The sequence below is a fragment of the Mandrillus leucophaeus genome, unplaced genomic scaffold (genome assembly GCF_000951045.1).
Source record: "Mandrillus leucophaeus isolate KB7577 unplaced genomic scaffold, Mleu.le_1.0 Scaffold130, whole genome shotgun sequence".
In the NCBI taxonomy this organism is placed as follows: domain Eukaryota; kingdom Metazoa; phylum Chordata; class Mammalia; order Primates; family Cercopithecidae; genus Mandrillus; species Mandrillus leucophaeus.
Genome location: NW_012101255.1, coordinates 2,823,113 through 2,847,102, shown reverse-complemented (window position 1 = coordinate 2,847,102; position 23,990 = coordinate 2,823,113). Strand labels below are relative to the sequence as shown.

At 36.6% G+C, this 23,990-nt stretch overlaps 1 protein-coding gene and 1 pseudogene across 1 annotated transcript in view; one reads left to right on the top strand and one right to left on the bottom strand.

Moving 5' to 3' along the window:
• Positions 1–22,960, top strand: part of LOC105534097 (selenoprotein T) — a 44,662-nt gene extending 21,702 nt beyond the window's left edge. The window contains 5 exon segments of the mRNA XM_011972769.1: positions 13,914–14,024; positions 14,881–15,007; positions 16,614–16,701; positions 19,100–19,253; positions 20,177–22,960. Of these exon segments, the coding sequence (XP_011828159.1) occupies positions 13,914–14,024; positions 14,881–15,007; positions 16,614–16,701; positions 19,100–19,224 (451 nt within the window). The 3' untranslated portion in view covers positions 19,225–19,253; positions 20,177–22,960.
• On the bottom strand, positions 5,297–5,809 carry LOC105534124 (annotated as a pseudogene).
• Positions 22,961–23,990: the final 1,030 nt, after the last annotated feature.

Here is a 23,990-nt window from a genome sequence, read left to right as displayed (position 1 = left end):
GCTTGAACCTAGGAGACGCCCAGTGCGTCAAGATCACACCACTGCACTCCAGCCTGGGTGATGGAATGAGATCTATCTTTACAAAAAAAAAAAAAATTACCTGAGCATGGTGGTGCATGCCTGTAATCCCAGATACTCTGAAGGCTGAGGCACCAGAATCGCTTGAACCCAAAATGTGGAGGCTGCAGTGAGCCACGATCATGCCACTGTACTCCAGCCTGGGAGACACAGAGAGACTGTCTCAAAAAAGAAAAAAGAAAAATTATATACTAACACTTTTCATCTTGTGCAATGTATTTTGAATATATTTTTCCCATCTGCCTTTGAATTCAATTTATGGTACTTTTTGTGCTACAGATATTTTGTAATTGATATGCAGTCAGAGATACCAACAGTTTTCTTTTAAGATAGTTTTTCTCCTGGAAAGGCTTTCCTTACCCTAAGATCAGAAAAATGTTGCCTGTAATTCTTTTTGGCATATTGTTTCATTTTTAAACATGAAATACTGTTCTGTATTTCTGTACTTTAATATACTCTGAATTAATTTTTTAAAAAAATTTAAATACAGGGGCTACATGTGCAGGTTTGTTACATGGGTATATTGTGTGATGCCAAGATTTGAGCTTCTATTAAACCCAAATAGTGAACATAGTGTCCAGTAAATAATTTTTCAACCCTTACCCTCTTCCTTCCCTCCCCTTTTTTGGAGTCTTCAGTGTCTGTTTTGTTTCTGTCTTTATGTTTGTGTGTACTCAATGTTTAGCTCTGATTTATAAGTGAGAATATGATATTTGGTTCTGTTTCTGCATTAATTCACTTAGAATAATGGCCTACAGCTATGTTCGTATTGCTGCAAAGGACATGATTTCTTTTTCTTTTTCTTTTTCTTTTTAATGTTTGCTTAGTATTCCGTGGTATATATGTACCACATATTCTTTATCCAATCCACCATTGATGGGCAACTAAGTTTATTCTATGTCTTTGCTATTGTGATTAGTGCTGCAATAAACATACTAATACAGATGTCTTTTTAGTAGAATAATTTCTTTTCCTTTGGGTATATGCTCAGTAATGGGATTGCTGAGTCAAATGGTAATTCTGATTTAGTTCTTTGAGAAGTTTCTGCTTTTCGCGTGGGCTGAAGTAATTTGCAGTCCCACCAAGGGGAGAAATAGAGAACCCAAAAATAAAGCCACACGCTTACAACCAACTGATCTTCAACAAAGTCAACAAAAATAAAACGATAGGGAAAGGACATGGTGTATTAGGTGTTGTTACCTTTTTTCTTCATCCTCACCTACATTTGTTATTTTTTGACTTTCAAATAGGAGTCATTCTGATTGTTGTGAGATGGTATCTCATTGTGTTTTTAATTAGCAGTTCTCTGATGATTAATGATGAGAATTTTTTTCATGTTTGTTGGCTGCTCATATGCCTCCTTTTGAGAAGTGTGTGTTCCTGTCCTTTGCTTGTTACTTGTTTTTTTCCTGTTGATTTAACTTTCTTGTAGATTCTGCATATTAGTCCTTCGTCGGATCCATAGTTTGCAAATATTTTCTCCCATTCTGTACGTTGTCTGTTTACTCTGTTGATAGTTTCTTTTGCTGTGCAGAAGCTCTTCAGTTTAATTAGGTCCCACTTGTCGATTTTTGTTTTTGTTACAGTTGCTTTTGAGGATTTAGTCATAAATTCTTTGCCTAGGCCAATGTCCAGAAGAGTATTTCCTAGGTTTTCTTCTAAGATTTTTATAGTTTGAGGTCTTACATTTAAGTCTTTAATCCATCTTGAGTTGATTTTGGTATATGGTGAGAGGTAGGGGTCCAGTTTCATTCTTTGCATATGATTAGCCAGTTTCCCCAGCATCATTTATTGATTAGGAGGTCCTTTCCCCATTGTTGGTTGTAGGTGTGTGGCTTTATTTCTGGGTTCTCTGTTCTGTTCCATTGTTCTATGTGTCTGTTTTTATACCAGTACTGTGTTTTGGTTACTGTAGCATTGTAGTATAGGATTGCTTTGGCAGTTTGGGCTCTTTCTTAGTTCTATATGAATTTTATAATAGTTTTTTCTAATTCCATGAAAAATGAGGTTGGTAAGTTGATAAGAATTGTGCTGAGTCTTTAAGATTCCTTTGGGCAGTCTGGACATTTTAATGATGTTGACACTTAGAATCCATGAGCATGGAATGTTTTTCCATTTGTGTCATCTATGATTTCTTTCAGCAGTGTTTTGTAGTTCTCCTTGTAGAGTCTTCCATCTCCTTGATTAGATGTATTCCTAGGTATTTTATGTCTTTTGTGGTTATAAATGGGATTGCATTTTTTATTTGTTTTTTCCGCTTGAACGTTGTTGTATAGAAATGCTACTAATTTTTTTTTTTTTTTTTTTTTTTTTTTTGAGACAGGGTCATGTTCTGTTGCCCAGGTTGGAGTTGCTAGGTTTCATAATGTCAAACTATAACGAAATTAGTTAAGTGGCGCAATCACAGCTTACTGCAGCCTTAACACCTGGGCTCGGTTGATCCTTTGGCCTCACCCCTGGAGTATTAGGACTACAAAGTCCATGCCATCACAACTGGTGCTACTGATTTTCATATGCTGAAACTTGACTGAAGTAATTTATCTGGTTTGTGAGCCTTTTGACAGAATCTGCAGGGTTTTCTAGGTATAGAATTATACATCAACAGTAGACTTGTCGCTGTGGCTTACGCCTGTAATCTCCACACTTTGGGAGACCAAAGTGGGAGGATCGCTTGAACTCAGGAGTTTGAGACCAGCCTGGGCAACATGGTGAAACCTTGTCTGTACTAAAAATAAAAATACAAAAATTAGCTGGGCATGGTGATGCATGCCTGTAATCCCAGCTACTCGGGAGGTTGAGGCAAAAGAATCGCTTGAACCCAAGAGACAGAGGCTGCAGTGAGCCAGGATCATGCCACTGCATTCCAGCCTGGGTAACAGAGTAAGATTGTCTCAAAAAAAAAAAAAAAAAGAAATAATCAACAAAGACAGATAATTTGATTTCCTCTTTTCCCATTTAGATGACTTTTATTTCTTTCTCTCGCCTGATTGTTCTGCCTAGGACTTTCAGTATTATGTTGAATAGGAGTGGTGAGACAGTAGGCATCCTTGTTTTGTTCCAGTTCTTAGGAGGAATACTTTCAACTTTTGCCCATTCAGTATGATGTTGGTTATGGGTTTGTCATAGATGGCTCTTACTATTTTGAGGTATGTTACTTTAAGTTGTTGAGGGTAAAACTTAAGTTTTGAATACACTGCGCCATCAGTAACTTTTCGGCCTGGCCTCCATGCCTCTACAGATGGGACTATAAATTTCCAGAATTCTCTGTGCTACTGCTAGTCCTTTTCCTGCTGCCCTGATACCCTGACACACCCTTGCTACTTATTCTGTTGATGTTTTCTTTTTCTTTTTTTGAGACTGGGTCTCACTCTGTCACCCAGGCTGGAGTGCAGTGGTGCAGTCATTGCTCACTGTGGCCTCAACTGCCCAGGCTCAAGTCATTCTCCCACCTCAGCCTCCCAAGTAGCTGGAACTACAGGCAGGCACTACATGCCTGGCCAATTTTTGTAATTTTTTGTAAGAGAGGAGGTTTCTCCATGTTGGCAAAACTGGTCTTGAACTCCTGGGCTCAAGCAGTCCTGCCTCAGCCTTCCAAAGTGCCAAGAGTACAGGCAGGAGTCACCTTGCCCAGCCTTGGTGTTTTCTTTCTTTTTAACACATCCTCTGTCAGGATATAGAAAGTTGGGAACGGGAGCATGGAGAGTACCTTACTTCACTGAAGCTGACCAGCTATTCGGTTCTTCCTTTGGGATGAGCCTTAGATCTGTGAGCTTTCAGATAGGAATTTTACTGAAGCAGAGTTTAAGTAATTTTTCTTAATCTTGACCTTTCTGTCTACCTTGTAATTAATATAATTTTCACCTAGATTTTGTCATTAGGTTGTTTGTTAGTGTCAGTGTTTGGTATGATTTATTTTTGTGAATTTTTGTGATTTCAGAATTTGAGTAAGAATTTGATAGAGGCTATGTACTGAAATTACATTACATTAGAGAATTTCAGTAGTTTAATGTTTTAAAAGGTAATTTTGGCTGGTAGAAAAAAATGAGGAACAGAGTGAATGATATCAAAGGTTCCTAGTAGTTATATGAATGAAAATGAAACCCAACTGTTTTACTTATGATCGGTCTCTATTGTCATATTACAGTGCTTACTTTTGAAGGTAGCTTAACTAATTTTGTTATAGTTTGGTATTATGAAACCTAGCATTTGTACCTCAAGCAAGACAGTCTTTTCGTTAGGTATAAAGGTACCCTTTTCATTTTGACAAGGTGTTCATTTGATAAGTAGTTATGTCATTAAGCAGAACTACTTAAGGTTGATTGGTTTGGTTATCTCAGCACTACAAATTCAGGATGTCACTGTGTTTGGTTTTTCTTCAAATTTGCATCTTAGTAACTAAAAACAGTCTTAATATTTCAATTAGGTGGGGTTCATGTTTCATTATTTTCAATTTTGCTGGTAGAGAGAAGAAAAGGATAGAATATACACAATTGATGACCTAAGAGAAGTGTGATAGAAAGATACACCAGTGAAATTATTGTTCTTTCTCTCCTTGCTCTTTAATTTGTGTTTGTAATTTGTGCATTGCTTTCTGGGCTTGCTTCTGCATTACCTTATAATTGTTCCCCAGGGTTTGCTGTGTATTTGTCTCTCTGAAATTAGATTGTGAACTCCTTCAGGAAAGGAGACTAAAAAATGTTTTACTAACATTTAAAGTATCCAAATGCTGTTAACATTTTTCTAATAATGGTGATAACCTACCTACATACATGTATCACTTTTACATGCCTTATCTCTTGAGTACTCTGAGAATTACCTGTGTATTGCAGGTGTCATTCTACTTATTGTACAGGTGTGGATACTGTGACAAAAGCAGGTTAATGGACTTGACTATTGTCTTGTTTGTCAGTGAGAGAGCTGATTTCCTGACTCTATTTAACGGTCTTGCCACAGTACTGTTGCATCATGAGTCGTGTGTGTGTGTGTGTGTGTGTGTTTGTTTTTGTTTTCTTTTTTTAATAGTAGTAACCTTTATTTAAAATAGTTTTTAATTTAGGAAAGCGCATTTTACATCAGTTTCCAACTAATTATTAGAGTCAGAAACAAAATTAAATCAGAGAAAATCCTTTGTAGAAAAAATACACAAAGAACATTTCTACATGTGAAAAAGCAGTAAACAGTGTTAACATCCAAGTTTTTAGTCTCAATTCCACATCTTCTAATGAACACCACTGTCAACCTTGAGATCTGATTTGTTCTTGTCATTCTTCACTGATTAGATGAAATATGTTAAGATGTCTTTTTCACTCACTGGAATAGACCTAAAGTGGCAACCAACTATCTCAACAAGTTGTGCTTTATTAAGTCCTGATTGGTTGCTGGCTTTGAGTGTCTTTTGTATCTCCTAAGTGTATTTACTTGTAATTGGTATAAATCAACCTCTGGGGTATCAATATCTTGAACAGGTGAATCACCTCCATCATCATCACTCCCTTTTCTCTTTCTTCTGTTTCGAATACTCTGAATTAAGTTTTTATGATAATCACATATGTAAAGATGCCTGCGCTCATATCCAGCTCGATCTTCACCTTCTGGGATATGCTCCTCTGGATCCTCTTGCTGAAGCTGGCGTTGCCTGCCGCCCGGCCGCACTGCTCACCATCCTCCGCAGGCAGCACAGTTGTCCGGAGCCTGGCCTGGCCGCCCCCGGGGGCCCAGCCGCTGAGACCATAAGAATAAGAATCGAGACCATAATTTCGATTCTTATTCTGGATCTGCCACCTACTAGTTATATGACTAAAACAAGTTAACCTCTCTGAGTCTGTTTGCTCATTTATAAAGTGGGCATGATAGAACTTCAAAGAATTGTCTTGAGGGTTTAGTAAGAATTTAGCTAGCTAGCTAGTTTGTTCAAGGACATAGGTATCTGATAAATCTTAATGTTTTTTCCCCTGTTGGCTGAATTAGAATAGAAATAAGAGTTAAAACTGCTGGTAAGCCTATTTTGTCCATCTTCGTATTTTGCCCATAGTTAAAAAGCCACTTTTGTTATATTCTGCACTAATCTCCAAAGTTCATTTTGTTTTAGCTTTTATTATTTTAATTAGCCCAGTTTATTTTTGGTTATGTTCATCTCTTGTGCTTATCCTTTAGACACATTGTCTAAAACCAAAAAGCCATGTTTCTGAAGCAGAGTTTTTAAAAGATACTTTATATTTCTCATTAAGATTGTTTGTGACTCTAGACAGAATCCCTCCCCACACACAAACTCCAGCTTATCTATTTTTCAAGATCTAAGTTAGAGTTCTTGGCATTATTCACATTTTTACTGTACCTTCTTGAAGATGAAAGAGTCCGAAAGATTTAAAGGTTTTTGAGCAGAATTATACATAAAAAACTGTCGTAGTTTGGTGTTGCTATAATAGAATATCACAGACAAGGTAATTTATAAAGAAAAATTTCTTTCTCATAGTTCTGGAGGTTGGAAAGTTCACTGTCAAGGTACTGGCATTTGTTGAAGGCCTTGGTGCTGAGTCAGCTCATGGTGGAAGGTCAAAGAGAGGGCAAGCGAAAGCAGGTGATTGAACTTGCAGCCTCACCTCCCATTAGACCCTGCCTCCCAACAGTGTTGCATTAGGATTGTTTTCATCCCATGCTTTTTGTAGGACATATTCAAACCATAGCACAAACACACTTGTTTAAAATTTTAAATCACTGTTAAAGCATGTTTCCTTGTTATATGTGGAAAGCATTGCCTAGTATAACTTAATAGTCTGAAGGTAGTTTTCTGAAAAAAAAGTGGACATAGTGGAAACATCTTAATACATTTTTTGATTTGTTTTGTGGAGTGTTATGTCATATAAATTGCAGTTGCACAAAAGTGAATAAAGGAAGGTAATTGTAAAATTTGATGCATCTAAGGTTAAATACTTTAGGGACATTCTCTTCACTAAACTATGCAGAAGATGGGAACCTTTTTTTTTTTTTTTTTTAAGAGAAAAAGACCCAGAGATGACTGAGAGGTTCAGGTTAAATTAACGTGACGGTGCATTCATCTCATTAGGTTCCCTAAGATTCTCAACACATGGTGTGTTGGCCACTTGATTGATTCACAGGTTTTTTGGAGAGAGGATCTTTGCAAGATGGCTCTTCTGCTCTTGAAGACTGGCAGTAGTTACAGGTACAGATAGATATGTTACTGGTTTTGTACAAGATGCAAAAGATGAATGGTGATCAAGCCACCCTGGCCACAGGAGAAAGCACATGCAGTTATTCATCAAGAGACAGTACACTTCATGTTTATTTTTTTAAAAATCCAAGGCTTTGGGATCAAGAGAAGGTAAGGTGCTGTTGAACAGTTTTGAGTAGTGGCACCACAGAAAAAGATAAATTGGGCTTATAGACGCTGTTATAATAAACGTTATAAATTGAGGATGCTAACAAGTACAAAGGAAACAGATATATAAAACTTTATTCGAGTTAGCTGGGTATTCTGTTGGAGATTCTTAGGAGCTGTGAATGGAGGCAGGTGGGGGATGACTAGTGAGAGGAAGCTCAAGTAAGGCACGTCCTTCCTGCTGGTAATTCTTAGAAGCTACAGATTAGCTTGTCAGATTTTAAATGTTAGTCAAAATAAGTATACCTGAAGTTTATTGCTTGGAAAAGCAGGTCAGATGTGACTAGAAATGGAGGGGTTTTTTTTGGGTTTGTTTTGTTTTGTTTTGTTTTTAATGGAGGATTTTAGAAGGGAGTAGTGTAGAATTTAGAGCTAGAAAGGATCTTACACATGAAAATACGAAAAGTAGACTTTGTAGGTTTATCTAAGATTTTTGTTTAGTGACAGAGCTAGAACTAGGATCCAGGGTTTCTCTTTCATGGTTAGTTCAGCTAGGAAGAATATTTAAAGAAGCCAGGGTAATTCAGATGAACCTTGATAGGTTTAGCAAAGAGGTAAGAGAACAAAAATCCAGTAGGTAAGAAGATGGAAGAATTTTAAAATCATTTTTATAAGAAATAGATATTATTAATTTAGAATTTATGAGTTGTTTCACAGAGGGCTTGAAGTGGGAAAACAATTGAAATTATATAGACCATATAAATACTTCTATAAAACATCTGTTAAAATTGATTCTGTAATTCATTGTCATTTGAATAAAGTGGGCCTGTGTCAATATTAATCAAGTGCTATTTGAATGTCTACTTTCATTAAATCAGAGAAAATCCTTTGTAGAAAAAATACACAAAGAACATTTCTACATGTGAAAAAGCAGTAAACAGTGTTAACATCCAAGTTTTTAGTCTCAATTCCACATCTTCTAATGAACACCACTGTCAACCTTGAGATCTGATTTGTTCTTGTCATTCTTCACTGATTAGATGAAATATGTTAAGATGTCTTTTTCACTCACTGGAATAGACCTAAAGTGGCAACCAACTATCTCAAGGACTACAGGTACATACCACTATGCCCAGCTAATGTTTGTATTTCTTGTAGAGACAGGGTTTCACCATGTTACTCAGGCTGGTTTCAAACTCCTGAGCTCAAGCAATACACCTGCCTTGGCCTCCCAGAGTGCTGGGATTACAGGCGTGAGCTACTGCACCCAGCCAAAGTGAGAAATGGTTTTACGCAGGTGAATACTATGATGGAATCTACACTCAGGCAGCTGAATTGATTGGAGGAAGGATAGGTGGAAAGCAGCATACCAATTATTATAATAGTTGAAAGGCAGCTATGGGTATGTGGTGATAAGCCCAGTTGCAATAGAAAAAGCAAATAATGGAGCTGAGTTGGAGGACTGCTTTGAGAGAAGCAGGCTGGATATGTGAGGAATATTACATTCAGAGTACATTTGTTTCTCTCAGTCTGTGTTCCTTTTTTCCCTCTCATCTCTCTCCAACCTGTGTTTCTTATAACTAGTCTTAAATCTTTTCTCTTATTTAGTAATTATGGAAATGTAAAAAAAAAAAAGTTTGTTTTAACAAATTCAGGAAAGGCATGGTGACTCATGCCTATAATCCTAGCACTTTGGGAGGCCGAAGCGGGAGAATCACTTGAGGCCAGGAGTTTGAAATCACCCTGGGCAACATAGTGAGATCTCATCTCGACAAAAAATTAAAAAATAGCTGGGCATGGTGGCACATGCCAGTAGTACCAGTTATTGAGGAGACTGAGGTGGAAGGATTGCTTATTTCCTGTTTATCTTGTACTTTTACCTGTTGATTGTAGATTGATTTCAGGTGACATTTGAATGAACCCAATAAAGAAGCCAGGACTTTCCATGTCTTAGAAGCCACGTGTTAGGCTCATTTTGTGTGTATTTCTACAGTGGTAGACAGTGTAATGCTCTAAGAGTGCGGCAGCTGTAAGAGAAATCACCTGGTCTCATGTAATGTAGTTCCTTAACCTGATAAGCTACTACTTACTTGTGTAGTGTTGTTTTTGTAACTTAAAAAAAAATAAATAACTGAGCACGCTTTTTATCTGCATTCAGAGTGTTTGCAGCTGTTTGTTTGTTTGTTTGTTTTTGAGACAGTCTTACTGTCTCCCAGGCTGGAGTGCAGTGGTGCAGTATCGGCTCACTGCAACCTCCGCCTCCTGGGTTGAAGTGATTCTCATGCCTCAGCCTCCCAAGTAACTGGGACTACTGAGCCACCATGCCCTACTAATTTTTGTATTTTTAGTAGAGACAGGATTTTACCATGTTGGCCAGGCTGGTCTCAAACTCCTGATCTCAGGTGATCCACTTGCCTCAGCCTCCCAAAGTGCTAGGATTACAGCACTGCACTGGCTGATAGTCACTTTTTAAAATCCCAATTCTTCATTTCTAGAGAAGAAACTCTGTTTGGATCTTGTTACAGGTTTGTATTTCTGGAACATCAGCTATGGCAAGGAATGGGGCCTCGTTGTGTAAATGGGACTCAACGCTATGCGTGGATAACTATTGTGAATCAAATGGGAGGGTGAATTGAAGATATTGTGAAAATAGAAAACCACAAACAAATATTTATTTTGTAACAGTAAATATCTGCGATCTTGTTCATGTTGTCTTTTAATGAGGATGCGAGAGACTGGGGTTTATGATTGGCCCAGGTTTGATATAAGTAGGCATTTGACTCCAATTAGCAGCAAATGTAATAGAGAAGGTAAAAGTGGGATGCTTGGCACTATGAATTAGGACACTGAACACATATTGCTCTGTCATCCAGTCTGGAGTGCAGTAGTGTGATCTCAGCTCACTGTAGCTTTCACCTCTTAGACTCAAACGATCCTCCCACCTCAGCCTCCCTAATACCTGGTACTTCAGGTATGTGGTACCATACCTGGCTAATTTTTCTTTTCTTTTCTTTTTTTTTTTTTGGTAGAGACGGAGTCTCACTGTATTGCCTAGGCTGGTCTTGAACTCCTAGGATCAAGTGATCCTCCTGCCTCAGCCTCCCAAAGTGCTGGGATTACAAATGTGAGCTACCATGCCCAGCCTATGATAGACTTTAAAAAGCACAAAATCAGTTTAAAATAGCATGGACAAGAGATTTTGCTGTATTTTCAAAATTTCCTTTCTGTTATGCATAGATCATCTAATATATAAGCAAGATCTTCTTTTAGAAAAGTAGTTTCCAAAATATTTTAAATCAAGCAGTTGCAACAGTTGATTCCATATAGTAAGATATCTCTGTATTACTAGAAAGGGATTTGCAAAGTGATAGACTTAAGATTTCATTTCGGCCGGATGTGGTGGCCCACGCCTATAATCCCAGCACTTTGGGAGGCCGAGGCGGGTGGATCATGAGGTCAGGAATTCAAGACCAGCCTGGCCAACATGGTGAAACCCCATCTCTACTAAAAATACAAAAAAAATTTAGCTGGGCATGGTGGCAGGCGCCTGTAATCCCAACTATTCAGGAGACTGAGGCAGTTGAATTGCTTGAACGCGGGAGGCAGAGTTTGCAGTGAGCCGAGATCGCGCCACTGCACGCTAGCCTGGACAACAGAGCAAGACTCCATCTCAAAAAAAAAAAAGATTTCTTTTCAGGAGTTAGGTTTGATTACTAAGGACATTTAGTCCAGGGGCAGAAGGATAGGCAGCTGATGCAACATTTTTATGTTCATATATTTCTTTGGAGGTGTACTGGGAGAGGCAGTTTTAACTCATTGACCTAGAAAGAGTGGAATCATTTGAAAGAACTGGGTGAGGTGGTAGAGGTGATGGTTACTAGCTCTTTACCATGTATACCTTTAACATTTGTCCACCTTGGTATGTTACATTTTGGAAAACATCTGTTAGTAGTAGTGATTGCTGCTTCACAAGAGAAAAATTATTTTAGGGAAAGCAATTATATAGGAAAAAAAGTTCCTTGGTTTTTCTTCACAAGTCTGGAAGCAAATATAAGGAGGAATATGCATAAGTAAACTTATCTAAAAATATGTTGTGGCCGTCTTATAAACTGCTTTATTTTTCAGAAGAAAGAAAAGTTCCGTTTTAAAGTCCTTTTTGGAATCTGAGATTATTAGCTAAATTCTATTTGGAGTTTCACACAAAGGTCTAAGACTTAACTGAAGATTTAGGGCCTGATGAACCAAGTAGATTTATGCTTCTAAACACATTAACCAGAAAAGTGGGTAACTAGGGGGAATCTGACTGTTAGTTCAGCCTGCGCATATGCACATCTCTAGTTGAGTCTCTTAGGGTTTCCCTTAAGGTACTTCTTAGGGCTCATAAGCTTGGTCCTCTCAGAAGAATCTCTGTATCTTCATCATGGAAAAACCCAGGAGGCCAATTTTATGGGTACCCGATGGTGGCATTGTGGACAAAGGGAACTTACTTCCTGGACATATGAAGGATAGCTCTTGAATCATCAAATTGTTAAATTTGGGGTCTCGTGGAAAGGGCCTAGAAACCCAAATCACAAAGACTATGTTCTGGTCCCAGCCCTGGCACTAAGTGAGGACAGGACCGTATCTGTGTTACTCACCACTAAATACTCACTGCCTACTACAGTGCTTACCATGTAATAAGCATTCAGTAAATATTTTGCGTGAGTGAAATAATACATTGGATGCATAACTTTGGAAAAGTCACTTGATCTCCCTGGGTTTCATTTTCCCCCCTTCATCTATAAAATACAAGTTTTGACTAACCAAGTCTCTAGTTCTCAAATTACTGCATTAAAGGTTAGAAAGATACAGTTATTTTAGATAATCAATTCCATTGTAAACACCAGTGCAAACTTGGGCATTGATATCTGGTGGCATTTCTTGATTTTAAGGTAGTTAGGCTTATAGGTTATCTAGATTGTTTTTGTAAAAAGCAATATTAAACTTTTTTTATGTTTGCTTTTGCTTTTTTGGTGTAAAGAAAGGATTTATAAAAATTTTTGCAGAGAAAGCAATTGTGGCAGAATATTAATATGTGATGAATCTAGATGAAGTGTTTATGTAAGATCTTTATACTATTCTTGCACCTTTCCTGTAAATTTGAAATTATATTAAATTAGTAATTTGAACTCAGAAAAGCCCAGCATGTAGTGAGACAGAATAAAAAGTACAACAATGGTAATAATAAAACATTAGGTGGATGTTAAGGATAGTATTTGGAGATTTATAAGTTCACTTAAGTATAGAGATTTGCGTCTCTTTGCAAAATATTTAGACTTGTAAGGGACATTCATTCTAAATGTAAAGGAAATATTCACTATAAAGACTGGTGAATTTCTCACCGCTCCCCCACCCCCCCCCAAAAAAAACAAGTTTTCTTAAATTGAGATCTACTAATATTTTTTTACCATTTTACCCTGTCAGATAGAAACTCCATGCTGTTCCTTTGGGTTGGTAGTAGTGGTTATCGTTTTTTTTCCTTGATTGACAAAGCTGGCACCTCAGGTTTTACTGTAACTTAATTACTGACCCTACTTCCTCTGTACCAAGTGGTACCTTATATTTATCTGTTCCTTAACTTAGAATTTAGTGAACTTTAGTGTTTAACAATATTACCTGAATTTGTAAGCTCTTCTGTTGATATAATGGTACCATCTTCTTTTTTCTCTCATATGCACTCTGGTGGCATATTTCCTTTTTTTTTTTTTTTTTTTGCTGGTGCGACATATATCTGAAAGTGAGTTGCTTAAGAGACTTTAGAGACTTTCTTCTCTAGAGTAATGGTAAGGATTTTCTGTCCATATTACTGAAAATTATGTTCCCAATCTTCATTTTCCTTTGCAAAGTAGAATCCAATTTTAGAGTTCGAAGGGGTCTAGGTCTAAGTTCCTTTTGTTGTGCTTGGGCAAACAAGTTTGCCTGGTTAGGGGCAGAATGGGAATAAGAACCAGAGTTTTATTCTCTCATGCCTTGATTTTTTTTTTTTTTTTTAAAGTCTTGTGTCCCAAATTTGAAAGTCTCTAGCTCAGATGAATAAGAAGAGTTGTTTTCATTTCACTGTTTATGCAAGTAATTGATACTCCCCCAAAATGGCCAAATCTGTGTGAGAGCTCAAAGTATGCTGAATGTGAATAGGTATTTGCTGTTGTCCAACAGTAACCCAAATCTATAAAGTTTAATGTTCTTTTTTTCTTTTTAACTTAAAAAAAAATCAGGCCGCATTACTGGCATATATAGTTTAATGTCTTAATGGAAGGATTTGAGGGGGTGGTAACTGAAATATGTGAAATGTATTATAAAAAAAACTCCATGTATTTGTCATCCTGGTTCAATTATTATGAATTTGTGACTGATTTTGAGAAAAATTTGTCATCTTGATAATTTTTAGGCTTTATCTAACTACAAAATAAATCTAGGTATATGCTAAATGACTTAATAGAAACACTTATTTTTTCTGCAGTGTCTCCTGAGGTTATAGGCGGGTGTTTGAGGAGTACATGCGGGTTATCAGCCAGCGGTACCCAGACATCCGCATTGAAGGAGAGAATTACCTCCCTCAACCAATATATAGGTAAGAAATTTTAATAACTTAAAAGGAAAGTAATTTATTTGATTTTATAAATGTTTGTGAATTGGTTTAATTAGCTGTCCTTAGTTATTGTAATTACTTAGTTAGTTGTAATAATACACAGAGAATGCTGTTTTATATATAACAAGTTTATTTGACCCAATATAGAAGGCTTTTTCTTTAAGAAGAAATAGGATCATTTCAGAGATGGCAACCCTTCTAAAGATGTATTTTCCTATGTATTTTTAATTGTAGAAATAGAATAACAATCCTAAATTTTTACAGAAACTGGTATTCTGTGTTTCATAAAATAATAGTATTTTTAAAGACCAATTCTATATAAATTTGTGGGTTAATTTTTCAGTTTATTTTAAATATATTAAACTTTTTTGTTTTAAAATTGCACAATAAACTTTAATTGCTTTCTTTTTTTTTTTTTTTTTTTTTTTTTTAGATGGAGTCTTGCCCTAGCACCCAGGCTGGAGTGCAGTGGCGCGATCTCTGCTCACTACCACCTCCGCCTCCCGCGTTGACGCCATTCTCCTGCCTCAGCCTCCTGAGTAGCTGGGACTACAAGCGCCCGCCACTACGCTCGGCAATTTTTAAAATATTTTTAGTAGAGACGGGGTTTCACCGTGTTAACCAGGATGGTCTCGATCTCCTGACCTCGTGATCCGCCTGCCTCGGCCTCCCAAAGTGCTGGGATTACAGGCTTGAGCCACCGTGCCCAGCCTGCTTTTTCTATAAGTAACTTTTAGATTTGGTGTCTAGAAAATCTTTACATACACTTGAATTACTAAATTTTAAAGTAGGTTTGAAATTGTGGCTTCTGATTATTTTCTTTCTTTTCTTTTGATAGACATATAGCATCTTTCCTATCAGTCTTCAAACTAGTATTAATAGGCTTAATAATTGTTGGCAAGGATCCTTTTGCTTTCTTTGGCATGCAAGCTCCTAGCATCTGGCAGTGGGGCCAAGAAAATAAGGTATGTAACTTAATAGCTTTGGTAACTGTAGGTTTTTACATTGTCAATGAAATATTCTAATAAATTTTCGTATTTTGAATACTTGTTATTGATTCAACTGTTAACATGTATTATTTTAATTTACAACAGTTTTATCTCTGGGGAAGTCACTTAACCTCCCTTGACCTTCATTTCCATATTGATATATTAAGAACGATTAGGTCTTATCCTTTTTAATTTTGGAGGACAGAGAGGTGTTAGTTTAGTATAACCTGGGCACAAAATAATTTGTTACCTGATTTTGATTGTATTACTTAGGTCAAATCATATCCGACAAAACATATATACATAATGTAGACCTTTTAAACCAATTAATGTCATATTAGTGGGTTGATTCACATTAAAAAGGGGATTCCCATTAACTTGTTCTTATCAAAACTCATCTGTCTCTTTTTAAATTCTTTGTCCTTTGCCTCTTCTGTTTATGGATCTGTTTGAATAATTGCCTGAAAGAAACAATATAAATATACTGAAGAATTTTGTGCTGTTTCTCTTTTCCTTTGTAGGGTCTTATTGCCGCATACATTCTTTCTAGATTACTCTTATTTTAATTTATTTTACTTAAAATAATTCTTTCTGGAGGGCTTACCATCCTGTCTGAAATGGGTTTAATTTTTATTTTTCTCATGGATTAGATTTTTCTAGGCTTCCTTTTATGAAGTCGTCTTTTTTGGAGTCTTCTATCTGGTCTTGTCCTTTAATTCTAGGCTGAATACCTTTAGCGGACTCCTGCATAGCTGTACTTCTTTTTCTTTGGTAACCATTTCTTTCTAGTAACAGGCAGGACTTCTTAATATAAATATCTTCAAGTGGTATCTCTAATTGAAATATATCTCTACCTGGTAGGTTTTATGACATTTCCTTGTGTATTGTTCCCATGAAAATATACGTAACATTCCCAAATGGTAGAGTAATTCCTGTAAAAACAAACCCCACCTAGCTCCTGTGGGGTAGTAGGGAAAGCTCTTTCTCATCTGCTGTGAACATTTGATTTATTTTTCTGAAACAGCTTGCTGTGAATTGGCATTCTCACTGCATCCTACTTTTAGTCCGGTGATTTTGTTAAAGTAAAACTTTGCTGGCCAACAAGAAACACCTCGCCACTTTTAGGAGAGTGTAGATTTGCCTTTGAAAGGTGAATGAATGTGCTTTGATATGCCTGTGCTTTCTAGCGTACTTTATTAGTTTGACTTAAAATGATTTGTTTGAAACATATACAGGTTGTATTGAATATTATATGGAGTTACTAATTTTGCATCACAAGTCTCTTATGAATTCATATATTATAAAAATGGTAAAGTGAACTCTTATGCTTGTATATTTTTGTTTAGCTTATTAAGGCTATTATGAAATCTCTTAGAAATTCTGTGTACATTATGAATATCATCTATAAATGCTTCAGCATGTGTAGAGCTGCAAATTAATATTGGTTTACTTTTGCTTTATGTATGTTATCCGAACATACGGAATAGCAGTAATAGTTTTTATGGGAACTTTTAAAGTAGATTGAAAAGAGCATTTGCCAAAAATGACTTTGCCTGTTTTGCTTAATTATATTTTCTTTTAGGTCTATGCATGTATGATGGTTTTCTTCTTGAGCAACATGATTGAGAACCAGTGTATGTCAACAGGTGCATTTGAGATAACTTTAAATGGTAGGTTCTGAATAGTTTGCATTTTGTGATAGATTTTAAATGATTTATAATCAAGTATCAAGCTTTCATCTTTTATAATAAGAGAAACTAGTGTTTGTATAAAAATAAGTTTATTTGAAAATTCAGGAGATAGAAGAATTTAGAAAATTTTAACTTATTTTTTTTAAAATTCGCTCCCTCAGCTTAATCTCTTTACCTCTACTGGAACTTCACATCTTTGAATTCCTTGGAGTTGGCCCTCTTCTTTTTTTTTTTTTTTTTTGAGACGGAGTTTCGCTCTGTCGCCGGGGCTGGAGTGCAGTGGCCTGATCTCAGCTCACTGCAAGCTCCGCCTCCCGGGTTTACGCCATTCTCCTGCCTCAGCCTCCCAAGTAAAGTAACTGGGATTACAGGCGCCCGCCATCTCGCCCGGCTAGTTTTTTGTATTTTTTAGTAGAGACGGGGTTTCAATCTGTTCGCCAGGATGGTCTCGATTTCCTGACCTCGTGATCCACCCGTCTCGGCCTCCGAAAGTGCTGGGATTACAGGCTTGAGCCACCGCGCCCGGCCGGCCCTCTTCTTATATCAGATTGTCTCTGTGAACTTTATGTACTCCCATGGCTTTAAAATAACATCTGTATGATGATCCCTAAATGTATATCTGTCAGTCTCTCTCCTAAAATGCTGTGCTCAGGAATCTTAAACATAACCTAGTCTAAAATAAACGCTTGCTTACTTCTCCTTCCTATAATGTCTGTAAACTCTTTTGCTCCTCCTCTGACATTTCTCATTTATTTAATGACACCATCATTTGTCTACTCAGTTGCCCATGCCAGAAACCTATGATAACATCATCGTCTTCCCTAGTCCCCCTATTTAATGGATTACCAAATCTTCTCAATTCCACCTCCTAAATTTTTCAAAAATCTACCTTCTGTTCATCTTAACTGCCACCACCCTAGTCCAGGCCACAATTAACTTATTACCCTTTTCCACATTCTCTAAACCAGGGGTTGGCAAATATGGCCTATGGGCTAACAACGTTTTTTACACTTTTTGGTTAAAAAAAATAAAAGTAATATTTTGTGACACATGGAAACTATATGAAATTCAAACTTCTGTGCTTATAACTAAAGTTTTGAGTTGCATCAATGAAAAATTCATAGAAATTTATATTATATAAGTACCTATATAATGTTCTTGATTTTTATCTCTTGGTCCACAAAGCGTAAAATATTTAGCATCTGCCTTCTTACAGAAAAATTGACCAATATCTGTTCTAAACAATGACTTTTTTTTTTTTTGGGAGACGGAGTCTAGCTGTGTTGCCCAGGCTGGAGTGCAGTGGTGCAATCTCAACTCACTGCAAGCTCTGCCTCCCGGGTTCACACCATTCTCCTGTCTCAGCCTCCCAAGTAGCTGGGACTACAGGCGCCCACCACCACGCCTGGCTAATTTTTTGTATTTTTAGTAGAGACGGAGTTTCACCCTGTCAGCCAGGATGGTCTTGATCTCCTGATGTCATGATCCATTCGCCTAGGCCTCCCAAAGTGCTGGGATTACAGGCAGCTGCGCCCAGCCTAAACAATAACTTTTTTAATGCAAATTTTATCTTGCTGCTTGAGTGTTCCCCATTCATTAAATGACTTGACTTTTTTTTCAAGATAAAGACTAGAACATTTAATGTGGCCAAAAGGCTCTGTATTATCTGGTTTAGCGGTTAGCAAACAAAGGTCTTATGGATCCTATCCTCTGCTGCTTGTTTTGTAAATAAAGATTTATTATTAATAAACCATGTCCATTTGTTTATGCATTGCTACAACTGCATTTTTAGGCTACAAGAGTTGAGTAGCTGTGTCAGAGACTGTGTATCTTCCCTAGCCCAAAATGTTTATTCTCTGTCCCTTTACAGTTTATTGACCCCAGTCTAATCCTTTCCACCTTCCCATCTTCCCTTATATCACTCCTCTTCTATATTTCTCTCAGCTATGCTGATTTTCTCTTAATTTCATGTGCCAAGCTCCTTTCTGGTCTTTACATTTCTGTTCTCTCCCTCAAAGGTTTTCTACTCTCATGAATCCCCACTCTGTCATGGTAATTTTTCTTTATCTTTTAGATCTCATTTAAATGATACTCTTTATCTGACTAGACAGGGACAGCCTTGTGTGTATGTCCCTCCTAGTACAGTAGTGCCTTTCAGTTTTAGCTCTAAGTACACAGTTGTAATTTTGTAGCCATTTGTGTAGTTCTTTTGACATTTTCCCTACTGGAATGTAAATTCCCTAAGAGCAAGCAGTGTACTTTTTTGCTTACTTTTGTATCCCCAGTTGTGTACATAGATGATAAATATTTGTGGGATGAATGCATATTATAAAATTATCTTTAATTTTTTGGGGGGCGGTGCCATTTATTTTTATAGATGTACCTGTGTGGTCTAAGCTGGAATCTGGTCATCTTCCATCCATGCAACAACTTGTTCAAATTCTTGACAATGAAATGAAGCTCAATGTGCATATGGATTCAATCCCACACCATCGATCATAGCACCACCTATCAGCACTGAAAACTCTTTTGTAAGTTGTTTAAAATATAGCTAATGTATAGGTTCCTGTTTATTCTTACGACTCAGCAAGTTGGTAAATATTACGTATATTATTGTTATGCGCATCTGTGTGAAGAGACCACCAAACAGGCTTTGTGTGAGCAATAAAGCTTTTTAATCACCTGGGTGCAGGCGGGCTGAGTCTGAAAAGAGAGTCAGCGAAGGGAGATAAGGGTGGGGCCGTTTTATTGGATTTGGGTAGGTAAAGGAAAATTACAGTCAAAGGGGGGTTGTTCTCTGGCGGGCCGGAGTGGGAGTCACAAGGTGCTCAGTGGAGGGACTTTTTGAGCCAGGATGAGCCAGGAAAAGGACTTTCACAAGGTAATGTCATCAGTTAAGGCAGGGCAGGGCATTTTCACTTCTGTGATTCTTCAGTTACTTCAGGCCATCTGGGCGTGTAAGTGCAAGTCACAGGGGATGTGATGGCTTGGCTTGGGCTCAGAGGCCTGACAATTATCACTTGAGTTTTCAATTTAAGACTAAACAGAGGGATGTATTCTTCATTAAAATGTTGAAGTGTATGAAGAGAGTTTGGACCTGCCAAAATAAAGTCAGGTTGTTAGTAATTTTATCTTCAAGGCTTAATAATTGGGTCTGAAAACCTTATTTTCTTTACTCTAAATTCCTAATGGCCAGAGTTGATATATTATGCTAGAGGTGTGTGTACTTCCTGTCCTTACCTTCAAGTAATTAGTTCCTGAGAGTATGCAAATTCTTTGAACATACTCAAGATAAAAAAATTTATAGGCTAATGTGTGAACACAGAGCGGTATTAATTAACTTTTGCTTAGCGGAGTTGTTCTCAGTTTCTTTCTGATCAATGAATTGACGTTCTAAAGAGTTTTTATGAGTGATTTTTGAAATAAAATATTCTTTTTTCTGTATATCTTTCAGGCATTAAGAGATCATTGCAAGAGCAGCGTGACTGACATTATGAAGGCCTGTACTGAAGACAGCAAGCTGTTAGTACAGACCAGATGCTTTCTTGGCAGGCTCGTTGTACCTCTTGGAAAACCTCAATGCAAGATAGTTTTTCAGTGCTGGCATATTTTGGAATTCTGCACATTCATGGAGTGCAATAATACTGTATAGTTTTCCCCACCCCCCACAAAATCACCCAGTTAATGTGTGGTGTTGTTTTTTTTTTTCAGGTAGACATTATTACCTGTAACTTTTTTTCTTAATCATATTTGAAAAAGTAGAAAATTGAGTTACAATTTGATTTTTTTTCCAAAGATGTCTGTTAAATCTGTTGTGCTTTTATATAAATGTTTGTTTTTTATAGTTTAAAATTGATTCTTTGGGAATCCAGTTGAAGTTCCCAAATACTTTATAAGAGTTTATCAGACATCTCTAATTTGGCCATGTCCGGTTTATATAGTTTACAAAATATAGCAGATGCAAGATTATGGGGGAAATCCTATATTCAGAGTACTCTACAAATTTTTGTGTATGTGTGTATGTGCGTGTGATTACCAGAGAACTACTAAAAAAAACCAACTGCTTTTTAAATCCTATTGTGTAGTTCAAGTGTCATGCCTTGACCAATCTAATGAGTTGATTAATTAACTGGGCCTTTATACTTAACTAAATAAAAAACTAAGCAGATATGAGTTAAATTTAAAAGTTTCAATTTATTGCTCAGTGTACCTGTTAACATTATATTTAACAATTGTCTGCTAAAATTTTTGTTTTTGATTTATGGATAATTTCATAAGAGTACACACACTTTAGATATACAAATAATAGGTTCATTTACCATCTGTAGGATCATTGAAACTCATCTCACTAAAGAAAGTTCACTTGAACCTCTTTACAGCATTGATATTAGGTGAACAGAAATTACCTGACTAATAATTTGTTTAACATCATATATCAGAATTTTATTGTATATGATGAACAAAACTTAAAATTTTTTAAATTTAATTTTTAAATACTGTTTCAGAGTTCTAAAAAGGCAGTTTTTTAAAAAACTTAAATTGTTAAAAACTGTAAGAATAACTTAGCAGAAATAGAACCAGAATGTAGAAAAATAGTCATGTAACAGCAGTCATAACATACTTCAGCTTTCATATAGGAATAGAAGTGGTAGAGCCAAAAGTGATTTAGGGAAAAATTATAAAGGTACGGGTTGAATATCCCTTTTCCAAAAATGCTTGGGACAAGAAATATTTCAGATTTCATAATTTTTTCAAAGTTTGGAATATTTGCATTACACTTCCAGTTGGGCATCCCAAATATGAAATCTGAAATGTTCCATGAGCATTTCCTTTAAGTGTCATGTTGGCACTCAGAAAGGTTCAACATTGAGTCCACCTAACACTTAGGTGTTAAAGACCTAACTTTCTGTAACATTTAACCTTATAGTTTGTCATTGAATATTTGTTGAATGCATGTCAGGTAATGGTCTTGATTGTAATAGCTTCAAGGTGGAACATACTGTAATCTCCAGATGCTAGGAAGTTAGTTTAATAATTTACTGCAGAAAATTGATTAAATGACTGTCCTTTTAATTAAGAGTGTGGAACCATTAACCTCAGTTCTTCATATAGTGACAAGAGTCCTTAGAGATTGTTACTCAAGTTCCTTAGAAATTGTTATTCAGGTGTAACATCATCTTTGACTAGAGCTTGAAATCTTGTTATCTGATTGTGTACCACTCCAAATTCCCTGCCTTCTGCAAGTTGAATGTCTTGCTGAATGTGTCTAGGGGTTCATCTTCAGTGATCGACATTCCACTAGTGCCACAGTTAACTTCATGACATGTAGACATTCAAAACTTGAGCCTTGGATGTTCCTGTGGACCTGACAGTTAAAAATATAAAGAACCTGAGATTCAAATACAACTTTCTCTGTTTGCCTTGGGTTGAATAACTTGTCTTTTGGAGAATAGCTTTAAGTGGCTTAGACACTGATAAAATTCAGCTATATTGTTGACACTCATCTGTTTTGTCTTATGCTTAGCCATATTTAAATCTTGACTTTAATATTAGAGTCTAGTGAAAAAATGAGTGGGAAGAATGAATATAAAAGTAATAATATAAGGAAAAAGGGAAAGTAAACTATTTAGAATGTAGTTTTGTTATATTTCCAACATTTCAATATTTATTAACTTGTAAATTACTGTGGCAGTGTAGTTTATAAATGTCTGTGCACTATATTAATTAGAAGACCATAGAACATGCCAGCAGGTTGGCTAATGCTGTGGGGGTTTTTAACACAGTTGCCATTGTGGAAGAAATTATTTGGTACATTAATAAAAAAAATTGGTAAAACATGGCTTTATACCTCAGTGTGTAAGAAGTGCAAGACAAATATGCTTATTTCTTTTTCTAGAATATAAGTGATTTATTTGCTTATGATACTAACACTATTAATGACAGGAGTCAGTCAGCCTTTATAGCTATCAAAATATAATGAGATCCCAATGATGATCCTTTCTTACTTTGAATGTTAATTAGTTTGGGACTTTGATTGACTGGCAAACATTTTATCATTGTCAGAATTTAATTTAGGTTTCAAAAATAGCTTACAGGATTTTAAACATGGTGTGGTATTCTAAAGCCTTTTTTTAAAAAAGAGTACTTTTTGAAAGAAACAAATGAGGATTGTGAAGTTTGGGGACTTACCTCTGTAGCATTGTGAAAATAAACTTTTATTAAGCTGATTTGAAAGGAACTCCTACTTTGTGGAATTAAATCTACACTAGAGCACTTTATATGGTAACTATACTTGCAAAATTTTGCATTATAAAAATTATTGTCATTACTTTTTAATGGCTTCTTAACCTGACCAGTGTTTACCACCCACTGTCAGCCTGGCACTCAAGTCTTACCACCCTCTTGGACCTTACACTACTTCTCAAGCCTCACAGTCTACTTGTGCTTCAGTGCTGCTCAACTGTCAATAGCTCTGTGATGTATTCTATGCTGGAGTGGTGCAAAGTGGAACAGTTTCCATCACTGTCCGTCTTTACCCCCAACCTGCAGAATTCCTGAAACACACTAACGTCCTTAAAAATGGAGAGAAACAAAATGAATGCTTTCCCTCTATTAACTGGTATAGACAATTTAACAATGTCAGAAGAAAGAGCAAAGATCAGACTTTTTAAAAAAATTCAGCTGGATCCTTTTCCCCTAGGCTTCAGAAAAGCAAATAGAAACAAATAGATCCACAGGCCAGGTGCAGTGGCTCCTGGCTGGGAGACCAAGATGGGTGGATTGCTTGAGCCCAGGAGTTCAAGCCCAGTCTGGGCAACATGGTGAAATTCCATCTCTACAAAAAAAAAAATTAGCCAAGCATGGTGGCATGCACCTGTAGGCCCAGCTACTTGGGAGACTGAGACAGGAGGATTGCTTAAGCCCAGGAGGTTGAGGCTGCAGTGAGCCAAGATTGTACCACTGCAGGTGACAGAGCAAGACCCTGTCTCAAAACAGAAAACAACAACAAAAAAGAGACAGACCCAGCTCCAAACTGTATCTTGAAGAAAAATATGAACTGGTTTCAGATACAGTAGAAAGCTGTAAAGTCATCCATTCTATATCAAGACTAATAGAACGTTTTCTTTTGCCTATGTTAAGCATGAGCAGAATAAAAAAGCACACAGACAAACAGTAGTGGTTTTAAAATTTTAATGTGCTTAAATATCACTGGGACAAATTTCTGGATCCCACTCCTAATGGTTCTGATTTAGTTGATCTGAAATGGT